Source organism: Microtus ochrogaster, unplaced genomic scaffold (genome assembly GCF_000317375.1).
Source record: "Microtus ochrogaster isolate Prairie Vole_2 unplaced genomic scaffold, MicOch1.0 UNK51, whole genome shotgun sequence".
Taxonomy (NCBI): Eukaryota; Metazoa; Chordata; class Mammalia; order Rodentia; family Cricetidae; genus Microtus; species Microtus ochrogaster.
In genome coordinates, this window is record NW_004949149.1 from 2,663,679 (window position 1) to 2,677,003 (window position 13,325).

At 41.3% G+C, this 13,325-nt stretch overlaps 1 protein-coding gene across 1 annotated transcript in view; it reads right to left on the reverse strand.

Annotated features, from left to right (window-relative positions):
- Positions 1 to 2,513: 2,513 nt before the first annotated feature.
- LOC101998571 (protein arginine N-methyltransferase 9) overlaps positions 2,514 to 13,325 on the reverse strand; it is a 15,894-nt gene continuing 5,082 nt past the window's right edge. Inside the window, exons 3-7 of the mRNA XM_013354607.2 lie at positions 12,544 to 12,646; positions 11,069 to 11,175; positions 6,969 to 7,161; positions 4,471 to 4,654; positions 2,514 to 2,521 (exon numbers count right to left, since the gene is read on the reverse strand). Coding sequence (XP_013210061.1) covers positions 2,514 to 2,521; positions 4,471 to 4,654; positions 6,969 to 7,161; positions 11,069 to 11,175; positions 12,544 to 12,646 — 595 coding nt within the window. The remainder of the gene's footprint in view (positions 2,522 to 4,470; positions 4,655 to 6,968; positions 7,162 to 11,068; positions 11,176 to 12,543; positions 12,647 to 13,325) is intronic.

Below are 13,325 nucleotides of genomic sequence, written 5' to 3' on the forward strand. Positions count from 1 at the left end.
CAGAGATGTTGACCAATGGAATCAAATCGAAGACCTGGATATTAACCCACAAACCTATGAACACCAGATTTTTGACAAAGGAGCTAAAATTATACAATAGAAGAAAGAAAGCATCCTTAACAAATGGTGCTGGCATAACTGGATTTCAACATGTAGAAGAATGAAAATAGAACCATATCTATCACCATGCACAAAACTCAAGTCCAAATGGATTAAAGACCTCAATATAAATCTGACCACGCTGAACCTGACAGAAGAGAAAGTGGGAAGTAGTCTGCAACACATGGGCTCAGGAGACCAATTCATACTTATAACCCCAGTAGCACAGACAATAAGAGCAACAATGAATAAATGGGACCTCCTGAAACTGAGAAGCTTCTGTAATGCGAAGGACACTGTCATTAAGATAAAAAGGCAACCTACTGAATGGGAAAAGATCTTCACTAACCCCACTTCAGACAGAGGTCTGATCTCCAAAATATATAAAGAACTCAAGAAACTAGACATTAAAACTCTAATTAACCCAATTAAAAAATAGGGTACTGAACTGTACAGAGACTTCTCAACATAAGTTCAAATGGCCAAAAGACACTTAAGGTCATGCTCAACCTCCTTAGTGATCAGGGAAATGCAAATCAATACAACTTTGAGATACCATCTTACACCTGTCAGAATGGCTAAAATCAAAAACTATGCTGGAGAGGATGTGGAGTAAGGGGAACACTCATCCATTGTTGGTGGGAATGCAAACTTGTGCAACCACTTTGGAAATCAGTGTGGCAGTTTCTCAGGAAACTGGGAGTCAACCTACCTCAGGATCCAGCAAACTCCTGGGAATATACCCAAGAGATGCCCAATCATACTACAAAAGCATTTGTTCAACTATGTTCATAGCAGCACGATTTGTAATAGCCAGAACTGGAAACAACCTAGGTGCCCCTCAATAGAAGAATGGATAAAGAAGGTGTGGCACATATATACTTCAGAGTTCTACTCAGCAGTAAAAATAAAAATAAAAATAAAAAATGACATCTTGAACTTTGCATGCAAATGGTCGGAAATAGAAAACACTTTACTGAGTGAGATAACCCAGACCCAAAAAGAGGAACATAGTATGTACTCACTCATAAGCGGATTCTAGCCATAAACAAAGGACATAGAACCTATAGTTCGTGATCCCAGAGAAGCTAAATAAGAAGGTGAACCCAAAGAAAAACATATAGTTATCCTCCTGGATATTGGAAGTTGACAAGATCACCAGGCAAAAGTTGGGAGCAGGGGGGTGAGGGTGGATTGGGGGGAAGAGGAGATTGGGAGAGAGAAGGGAGAAGGGGAGGATTGGGAAGAGTTTGGGGGAATGGGATAATTGAGATGGAGGAAGGGTGGATATGGGAACAGGAAAGAAGTTATCCTAACCAAAGGAGCCATTTCAGGGTTGGCTGGAGTCTTGGTTCTAGAGGGGTTCCCAAGTGTCCAAGGGGATTTCCCCAACTAGTTCCGTGGGCAGCAGAAGGGAGGGTGCCTGAACTGGCCTTATCCTATAGCCACACTGATGAATATCTTGCATATCACCATAGAACCTTCATCCGGTGATTGGATGGAGATAGAGACAGAGACCCACATCGGAGCACTGGACTGAGCTTCCAAGGTCCAAATGAGGAACAGAAGGAGGGAGAACATGAGCAAGGAAGTCAGAACTGCGAGGGGTGCGTCCACCCACTGAGACGGTCGGACTGATCTAATGGGAGCTCACCAAGGCCAGCTGGACTGGAACTGATGGAGCATGTGATGAAACTGGATTCTCTGAACATGGCGAACAATGAGGGCTGATGAGAAGCCAAGGACAATGGCACTGAGTTTTGATTCTACTGCATGGACTGGCTTTGTGGGAGCCTAGTCTGTTTGGATGCTCATCTTCCTAGACCTGGATGGAGGGGGGAGGACCTTGGACTTCCCACAGGGCAGGAAACCCTGACTGCTCTTAGGACTGGAGAGGGAGGAGGAGGGGAAGCAGAGGGAGGGAGAGGGAGAGGGAGCTTCCCACAGGGCAGGAAACCCTGACTGCTCTTAGGACTGGAGAGGGAGGAGGAGGGGAAGCAGAGGGAGGGAGAGGGAAATGGGAGGAGGTGGAAATTTTTAATAAATAATATATATAAGTTTTAACTCGGAAAAAGAACAAAAAACAAAAAACAAAAGTTTTTATTATAAAAGTTGTTATTTTTATGTTTAAGCAATTAAAATGGCTTTTCCCTGAAAATTCTTCAAGGGATATTTAAATTACCTAAGAAAATATAAATAAATACAGATTTAAAATGTAACTTTCTTAGAGCCTAGCTTTTTTATTTAAATCTTACCATTCCCACATCCCTCTAGGGTAGACAGCACTGTCCTATTTTCAGACAGAACCCAATAAAAGTTCTAACATCTTTGTTGGCAAGTCATTCAACAAGAGAGCCAAGACCTGAACCCGAATCTTCAGACTACAGATTCCACGGTCGACTGGCCTTGGTGAATCAGATCCCTGATAAAGAGACCATAGACATGGACTTCCTTTAAATGCATACTTTTCCACATATCTTACTGTTGGAAACACAGAAACCCACCAAACTGCTATAAACAGTTTTCTTTTCCTAGATAGATACTGTCTTTAATACAACCTTTCCCAAGGGAAGTTTACAGATCCCCACATTCTCTCAGAACTGTAAGATTTGTACTTCCAGAACTGTATGCACTTTAACCCCTACACTTCTTCACTGGAGGCACATGCACACACCCCGGCATGTGGGAGAGTCACTTCTCTTCTCCACTGTATGAGTTCCAGAAATCACACTCCAGTCATGAGGGCTGGCAGCAAGCACCTTTATCCACTGAGCCCCCTCCATACATTCTTATGAGTTGGGCTCTGCAAACATTATCAGGGTCTCTATAGGTTAAGTACTCCCACACTTCATACTTTTCTAACTCATTTTTGGAAGAAGAGAAGAAGAGGAAGGGGAAAAGGAAATAAAAGTAGGAGAATAAGAAGAAGGAACAAGAAACACAGGACAGTACATACTTGAGAAGCACTTATACTAAAATTAAAACACTAGCATGGTTTCTCAGCAAGGTCGACAGGCAAATTCATGAAATGGTTCATTTCTATTTTGTTGTTGTTGTTGTTATTTTGTTTTAGAGGGGTGTTTTGAGACAGGGTTTCTCTGTGTTGCTTTGGTGCCTGTCCTAAAACTAGCTCTTGTAGACCAGGCTGGCCTCAAACTGACAGATTCGCATGCCTTTGTTTCCAGATTCCTGGGATTAACGGTATGTGCCACTACACCTGGCTTTTTTTTTTAAGGAACATTTCTTTCATCTACTGGTAAGTACCACTTGAAATTATGAAATGATTAATGAGAGTTACAGCTAAGGAGCATGCAATAGAGTGACTTTAAATCTTTATTTAGAGACAGAGTCTCACTATGTAAAGCTGGCTGGCCCTGAATTGCTTCCAGGGTGCTGGGATTAAGGTGTATGACACTGAACACAGTAGCTTTTGCTCTTTGACAGAATATCTTCTATTTACTCTTTTGGCAATTTCATAGACATAAACAATGCATCTTGACAATATGCACTCTCAACCCCATCTCCAGGAACTCTCAGCCCCTCTCTCCCACTTTCCAAGGCAATGATTGAATCTCTCTTTTTATTTTTTGAGAATGGGGCTCAGTGTGCAGCCAAGGTTGGCCCAGATTCTCGCTACATAGACCAGACAGGCCTTGGATTCCCAGAGGTGTGCCTGCTCTTAGTGCCGCCACAGTCCAGTGATCAACAGCATGCACCACAGCTGGCTTCAATCTCTCTTCTTAACAACATATAGTTCTAAAATTGACTTTTGGACAAAGAATGTAGAAATTCTGAAATACTGAAGCAACACTCTTTTGCTGAAAACTTCATCTCTAAAGTGATTCTGTTTTTCTTTTGGTCCTGACTCAATTACTTAGAGTAAACAAAAAAAACCTGTTTGTTTGATTGGTTCCATGGGAAGAGATTTGACTTAATTTTTTAAAAGATTTATTTATGCACTTTTAAAATGTATATGGATGATTTGTCTGCATATCAGAAGAGGCCTTTGGATCCAATGGGACTACGGGTATAAACGGTTCTGAGCTGCCAGTGGGTGTCCGGAATTGAACTTGGGTCCTCTGGAAAAGCAGCCAGTGCTCTTAACTACTGAGCTGTTTGTTTCTCCACCTGCCCCCAATTGTGTTCCCTGTCTCTCCCCTCCCCTTCAGTCCTCTCCCATAGTCCCCATGCTGCCAATTTACTCAGGAGATCTTGTCTCTTTCTACTTCCCATGTAGATTAGATTCATGTATGTCTCTCTTAGGGTCCTCATTATCGTCTAGGTTCTCTGGGATTGTGAATTATGGGCTGGTTTTCTTTGCTCTATGTCTAAAAGCCACTTATGAGTGGGTTTAAATGAGATAATACTTACCTGCAAGGGCCTGAACTGGATAAACAGCCTGTTCCCAACAGGTTTCCTCCCCAGGACTTGTGGACAGACTGTATTCGTCATCGAGCTGGAGAACAAACCAAACCATGACAGCATCCAGCATGCCTTCTTTAATAGCAGGAACACTGAGGGGGTGTGGCTCTTTAGTTGCAAGACTCTTTAATTCCTGAGAAGAAATATAAAGTGGGTAAGAAAAGTCTAGGAAACTAGTAAGAAACAAAACTAATAAAGAATGAGGTTTATAAATTAATATGTATTTCCCTCAATGTCAGCCCACAGTCCATTCTCGCAGTCAGTCCTCCCCTGTCCAATTATGGGATCACAGAATATCAGACATCTACTGAACATATACTGCGAGCTTGCGCGTGCGCACTCATTCTCTCTCTCTCTCTCTCTCTCTCTCTCTCTCTCTCTCTCTCTCTCTCTCTCCACGGAGGACGAAAAACATGCCAGCAGTGTAGTGCCGGATGGCAGAAGCAAAGCCACGGGGTCATTTATTTTATACTGGAAAAGTGCATATGTGCAAATGCACACACATGGAAAGAAGAGCAAGCCTGGAACACACACTTCAAACAAATAACCCAAGGGGCTGGAGAGATGGCTCAGCAGTTAAGAGCACTGCCTGCTCTTCCAAAGGTCCTGAGTTCAATTCCCAGCAACCACATGGTGGCCCACAACCATCTGTAATGAGATCTGGTGCCCTCTTCTGGCCTGCAGGCATACGTGCAGACAGAATACTGAGAATACTGTACACATAATAAATTTAAAAAAAAAATCCTTTAAAAAAATAATGCTCTTTAAAAAAAAAAATAACCCAAGGAAGAAACAATACCAAGCCTTTTCATTTCTGTTCTGTTTTCCTTCAAAGTGTTAAACAGACAGACATTGCTTCTAAAACTAAAATCTTTGCAAGGTATGTGTGTTGTAAGAAATAATTCAAATAAAAACTCTTAAAATAAATAACAGAACAGCTGTGGGGTACTTCACAGCTATATTCCCACTATTCCCCTACTCCCTGGAACACTGTGTCTGGTCAGGAATGACCTTAAAACCCAGGGCTGCTCAGTGTGATAAAACTGAACTTAAAACAACTCCCTCCAGCCCCCAAGTAGATGAATTAAGAGGGACTTCTGGCTATACTTTTAAACTTTCATGGCAAAATGCCCTTCCTTTAGCCACCTCCACCCCAAAACATGTGCCATGAACATCATTCTTTCTTCAAGACATTAGAAAGGGATCTTATTCAACAGTTCTTGGGCTCTCTGGGCATATTGTACACACCTATCTTCCTATCACCCACCAGTACAGACATAAACAAGCCAGGGCGGTCTGCCATCGGCTTTCCTCAGGCCTGTTCTGGCTTGAAAAGGCAAACCCCAAGCAGGAAGTGTAACTGTGGTAAAGAGGCTGTCTAGCATGTGCCACGTCTAGGTTCAACCCCTAGGATCCAGACAGAAACCTAAATGTTCTTCAGCCCTGGGTGAGATGGGATGCCAATAACCTAGCACAGTGGTTCTGAACCCTCCTCATGCTGTGACCCTTGTACAGTTCCTTATATTGTGGCGACCCCAACTGTAAAACTATTTCCACTGCTCATCTTGACTGTGATTTTGCTACTGTTATGAATTGTAATGTAAATATTTGTTTTCTGATCGTCTGAGGTGACTCTTGTGATAGAGTCACTCAACCTCCTCCAAAGGGTCACAACCCACAGGCTAAGAGACACTGTCCTAATGACTTTAATTCATTTAAATTTAGATTAGTGCTCATCTGAATAAAAACCATTAATTTGAGAAAACAGCATGACAAAGAAAACAATAAATATCTAGGCTGGAACTTTTGCCTGTGTATTTACAAACATGAGAACTTTGCAGCACTTACAACTGCAAACAGTTTCATCTAAATAGCACGCATTCTATTATTTCTACTGTCACAGTGAATATTCATGTAAAGCACACAGCACAGGATATACTCAGCAAACTCTAGAGAGCTTTGCCCTTGCATTTAAAAAGAGTATATTCAAGAGGGAATTTTAATTTGTTGCCAATCATTTCTTCATAAGTAGAACCTCATGTACATTCAAAAAGTAAGACATAGTCGGGCAGAATCAGTGGTAGTGGAAGGACCTTTAAACGCAGCATTCACTTGGGAGACAGAGGCAGGTGGATCTCTGAGTTCGAGGTCATCCTGTTCTACAGAGTGAGTCCCAGGACAGGTCTACACAGAGAAAGCATGTCTTAGGAGAGGGGGAAAAAAATCAAAACAAAAAGTAAGACTTCATACATTACCTGAAACAATTAAAAAAATTCTTAAGAGTAAGAGTTAAGGGCCAGGCATGGTGACAACCACAGAGGTAGGCAGATTTGTATTATCCAGGCCAGCCTGGTCCACAAAGTGAGTTCCAGGTCAGCCAGAGCTATTAGCCAGAGAAACTATGTTTGGGGTTTAGGGATAAGGAAGAATTATCTTCTTGTTTCTACCTGAAGACTGTTGAAATCCACTTTCATAATTTCAAAGCACTCTGTCAGAGGCAAATACCCTCCAGGGATCCGACTCATCTTCTCAGTTGTATACGGTTCAACTGCTTCTCCAGTTTCTGCAGAAGAGGAGGCCGAGCTCTGAAATTTCACACTTGCTGGCAAACGGACACCAGCAATGTCCTTGGTGCCCACCCTAGTAAAAGTTTAAGAAAAGGCGAGGTAAAAAATGTGGGTTTTTTTTAATTAACAAAATCATTACCTAATAGTTGAGAAAATATTAAAAAATGAAATAAGACCTCATAACCACAGATTCACATAAAGAAAAATATGATAAAGTCTACATTAAAATGAACAACTTTGTAGTATAAAAAGATGGTTCAGTGTTAAACACTGAGTTCAGTTTGACTCCCGCACACACCACCTGCAACCCCAGCTCCACGGGATCAACACCCTCTTATGTCCTCCACAGACACCACATACACACAGCAGAATTCACACAACTACACATGCATAAATAAAAATTAGAAAACTTAAAAATTAGAAAATTAAAAAGGATAATATTTAGAACATATATTCAACAATCATATTCAAATTTACTTTTGAATTCTGGCAAGTTAATAGAAAACAAACAAAAATGGACAAAGACTTAGATACTTCACCAAAGAGAAAAACCAAATAAAATAAGACCATCAGGGATCATCAAAGCAATGAAATGAAAACCACAATGCACACTATACAACCTACAACAGGAATAGTCAATAGCAAGGGTTCCTGAGGATACTGTCTCACATGACTGGATTTATTGGTACCCTTTAATGAATTAATTTAACACAGAGAAGCACTTAAATTTACACACACACACACACACACACACACTTTTTTTGCATGCCAATCCCAGTTCCCCCTTCTTCCTCTCCTTCTGCTCCCTCCACCTTCCCCCACCTTATTCCCCATCCTCAGAGAGGGTAAGGCCTCCCCTGGGAAGTCAGCTAAGTCTGTCTCATCACCTCACTGAGGCAGGACCAAGACAACAACCACCCCTACCACCCCTGTGCTTAGGCTGAGCAAGGTATCTCTCCATAGAGAATGGCTCCACAAAGTAGATTCATGCATTACGGTTAGATCCTGATACTACTGCCAGTGGCTACACATACTACCCAAATCACACATTTTTACCTGCATTCAGGGGACCTCGTTCAGTCCTATGCAGGTTCCCCAGTTGTCAGTGGCTCACATTAGCCAATTCTGCGGGTTTCCCCCATCATAGTCTTGACTCGTTTGTTCACATTATCACTCCTCCCTGTCTTTGGTTGTATTCAGGGAGCTCAGTCCAGTGGTTAGCTATAGATTTCTCTATCTGCTACCAACTGTTTCTGGATGAGGGGTCTAGCTTCTCTGGGTTGTGGACCTCTCTGGGTTGGTTATCCTTGTTTTACGTTTGATATCGACTTACGAGTGAGGACATACTATATTTATCTTTCTGAGTCTAGGTTACCTCACTCAGGATGATTTTTTAGTTCCGTCCATTTGCCTGCTGAAGCAATTAATAAAAATCCAGAGACAGAAATTGGGGTTCAACTGGAAGGTCAGAAAAGCAAAACACCCAGCCACTAGCTTTTACCTCTACCTCAGTCCGGAATGGCGACCTGCCTCCGGGAAACCTCAGATGAGACTGTGACCGAGATTCTCTCCTCCTGTATTATAATCCTCTCTAGTTCTGGGAGTGAACTAACGCTTGGTTTCTATGGCAAGCTAGTGTGGCTACTGGGATTAAAGGTGTGTGTCATTGATGCCTGTAGGACTGGCCAGTGTGGCTGTTTTACTTCTCTGACCTTCATTATTAAAAAACAAATGAAATGCTACTACAGCCTGCAAATTTCAAGATGTCATTTTTTTTCTTTTTTTTTTTTAAACCACTGAGTAGTACACCATTGTGTAAATGTATCACATTTTCTTTATCCATTCTTCAACTGAGGGGCTTCTAGGTTGTTTCCAGGTTCTGACTGTTACAGATAATGCTGCTGTGAACATAGTTGAGCAAATGTATTGTGCTGTGAGTGTGCTTCCTTTGTATATGCCCAAAAATGGTATTGCTGGGCATTGTGATTCCTAATATTCTAAGAAAACGACAGGCTGATTCCCACCAGCAATGGAGTAGCATTTCCCTTACTCCACATCCCCTCCAACATAAGCAGTCACCAGCGTTTTTTATCTTAGCAATTCTGACAGGTACAAGATGGTTTCTCGGAGTTGTTTTGCTTTGCATTTCTCTGATGGCTAAAGATGCTGAGCATTTCCTTAAGTGTCTTCTGTCATTTAAGATTCTTCTGTTGAGAATTCACTCTTTAGATCTGTACCTTATTTTTTAAATTAGATTATTCAATGTTTTGATGTCTAATTTCTTGAGTTCTTTATATATTTGGGAGATCAGCCCTATGTCAATATGGAGTTGGTGAGGATCTTTTCCCATTCTGCCGTTTTGTGTTGTTGACTGCGTCCTTTGCTTTACAGAAGATTCTCAGGTTCAGGAGGCCCCATTTCTTTATTGTTGCTCTCAGTTTCTGTGCTACTGGTGTTATATTTAGAAAGTGGTCTTCTGTGCCCATGCTTTGAAGGGTACTTCCCACTTTCTCTTATATGAGGTTCAGTGTGGTTGGATTTATGTTGAGGTCTTTGATCCATTTAGACATGAGTTTTGTGTATGGCAATAGATACAGATCTATTTGCAATCTTCTATATGTTGATATTCAGTTATACCAGCATAATTTGATGAAGATAATTTCTTTTTTAGCTTCTTTGTCAAAAATCAGGTGTTCATAGGAGCGTGGGATACTATCAGGGTCTTCAATTCAACTCCATTTGTCCAACCGTCTGTTTTTATGTCAGTATTGAAATTTTTTCATTACTGTAGCTCTGTAATAGAGCCTGATGTCAGGGATTGTGATGCCTCCAGAAGTTCCTTTATTGTACAGGATTGTTTTTGTTTTGGCTATCCTGGGTTTTTTACTTTTCCATATGAAATTTAGTATTGTTTTTTTGAGGTCTGTGAAGAATTGTGCTGGGAATTTGGTGGGTATTGCACTGAATCTGTAGATTGCTTTTGGTAGGATTGCCAATTTTATGATTTTAATCCTACCTATCCAGGAACATTGAAGATCTTTCTGTTTTACAATATCTTCTTCAACTTCTTTCTTCAAAGAATTAAAGTTCTTATCATACAGATCTTTCACTTGCTTGGTTAGAATTACTCAAGATATTTTATGTTGTTTGTGGCTATTTTGAAAGGCGTGTGTAATGATATTTTATTTGTATTTTAATTTAAAAAGCTTGCCTGAAGAACCAGCAGCCATTCAGGCCATGCAGTGGTTAAAGAGTTTCCCCACATTAAGGAATGGGAAAAAAAAAAACATTAAAAAGGAGGGATTTGGATCTCTGTATGATGATATGCCAGACAGTTTGAAAACAGAACAATGAAATGAGAGCTTATGTAATTTAAATGTCCTACTTGCTTGTTCTTTATACAACCAAACACCACTGCCTGCAGAAAGTTACCCAAGGGTTCTCAAAGGAGTGAAACCTGGCAGATGAATGTGTTCCATTTTGTAGAATTAGGAAAACTAAAATATGTACATCACACCACTAATAACTATTAATGAAGTTACCAAGAAAAACAATACTAAAATTTATCTTCACATTGGAAATCCTTACTTGAACTTCAGTTAAAATCAATCTGAACTTACTATTTTTCTACACAAACTACTCACGCAGTGAGACAACAGTAAGCTGTAGAAAAAGTTCATTTAGAAAAAGCTAGCTTCAATACTAGCGTTCTACTTACAGTAAGACTAATTAAACATGATAAGCAGGCACGAAGCTTGGAAGTCGTGTTTTTCTTTTTTGGGGGGGGAAAGAGATGGGGAAGCTGTCTCAGAAAGACAGGGTTTCTCTGGATAGTCCTGGCTGTCCTGGAACTTGCTCTGTAGACCAGACTGGCCTCAAAATCAGAGATCTGCCTGCCTCTGGTCATCCCCATCCCCAGTGCTGGAAATAAAGGAGTGTGCCACCACTGCCCAACTTAAGAGTCTTCTTCTCCCACTTACCTATGATGTCTTCGTATCTCTGAACACTCTACTGCCATCCCAAATATAGCAACACTTGCTGGTATAACTCTCCCATACTGTCCACAACTTCCATTTGCTCCTTTGGTCTAAAAATATAATAAAAGTCACATCATTACATGTACAAGTAAGTTTGTGTATATATACAGATTAAGGAATTTTTCCTTTAAAAAGTATTTTTACTGTTTCATGTGTTTACAATACAAGTACAAAAAAAGAGAGAGGTATAATGCTATATCACTTTAGGATATAATAATTTTTAAAAAATGAGCCAGGGGCTAGAGTGATGGCTCAGCAGTTAAGAGAACTGACTGCTCTTTCAGAGGTCCTGAGTTCAATTCCCAGCAACCACATGGTGGCTCACAACCACTTATAATGAGATCTGGTGCCCTCTTCTGGCCTACAGGCAGGATACTGTATCAATCAATCAATCAATCTTTTAAAAAAATGAGCCAGGGGTGGTGGCTTTAATCCCAGTACTCAGGGGGCACAGATAGGCAGAACTCTGCAAGTTCAAGGCCAGCCTGATATACACATAGAGTTCCAGGACAGCCAGGGCTACACAGAGAAACTCTTGACTTTAAAACAATAATGGAGGAATTGGAGAGATGACTGAGGTGGAGAGCAGTGGCTACTCTGCCAAGGACCCAGGTTCAATTCCCGGTAACCACAAGCAGCTCACAGCCATCTCTAGCTCCAGCCCCAAAGGGTCAATGCGTTCTGACCTCCACAAACACTGCACACATGACAGGCGCACATACACATTCAACAGGCACACACACACTTGACAGGCACACATGGCAAACACTCAAACAAAATGAAAATAAATACATATTTAGAAACAGAAAGAAGATAAAAGTAGGCTCGAAATATAGCTCAACAGTAGAGCGCACTGGCCATGTGTGAGGCACCAAGTTCAGTTCTTAGCAACAAAAAAAGTATCAAAGTCATCATTATTTCTTTGAAAAATAAACTGCTGTTGCATGTTAAATACATATCTTCTCTACACAGTGGACTTTACTGAAGTCTCTTCCTATATTCCGTATTCACGGTAAATGAACTATACTATTTATATGGCACGTGGTCTGCAGCAGAGGAGTTCAGAGCTCTGTCTAGAGCCTGAACTCACTGAGGACCTTAAAACATTACTGAACTAGCATCCCTATCTTCTCTTTTAGAGATGTGCCAAAATCCCAAACACTGACACTGTGCGGGCCAAAGGACTCCCTCTCCTACAACTATACTCAAACAAGGTCACTCATTCGCCTCCCTTCCCGTCGCACTCTTCCTGGGACACACAGTGCACACCGTGTGTACACCACTGTAGAATGCTTCTCCTTGTGTTTCTCTCCAGGTATACAGACATACTCTGATATATTTCTGTACATCCTCAGGACTCAATGCACCTCTTGAAATAGTGAATTCTTAATCAAACTTGAGTGTTTTACACGGCTTACCTTTGGTTGCAGAAGCAAATGCTCCCATGCATGAATTAAACTCTCCACAATTCCTTCTCCAAACACACCTGCATCGACAGTTTCTGTTACAACTAGGGACACTCTATAGAATGATGTTTTAAAGACACGTGTGAGTAAAATGACATGCTATTTATTTAAAGCTGTCAAAGCTGAGACAAGAGAAAAAGGCAAATACATTATAGAAAATCCTGTGTGAAGTTTCCTAGTGCACTGCATTTTAGCACCTTCCCCTGGACCCTGCGGTGCTGCTTGGGTTCCTCTCTTCATCAGTTCTCTTCCTTGTTCTGGGCATAAAAGGGCTACCTTCTCAGACGTTCATTCACTGCCTAAGTCCTGAAGAGTAAGGGGTGCTCAAATCTTTCCTGGCCCCTTCATTGACATCAAACATTTAGCACCTAACTATAACATTCCATACAAATGTTCTTCTACCAGCCTGGAATGATGCCTTATGTCTGTAGTCCCTGAACTTGGATTGTGGAACCAAGAAGATCACACAGAAGTTAAAGGTAATCTTTGACTATGTAGTGGGTTTGAAATCAGCCCAGGCTACATGAAACCCTGCATTAAACAAGCAAAAATAAACCAGGGAGGGACTACATCCACAGGTTCTCCTCCATCAGGGAGGGACTACATCCACAGGTTCTCTACCAGCAGGGAGGGACTACATCCACAGGTTCTCCTCCATCAGGGAGGGACTACATCCACAGGTTCTCCTCCATCAGGGAGGGACTACATCCACAGGTTCTCCTCCATCAGGGAGG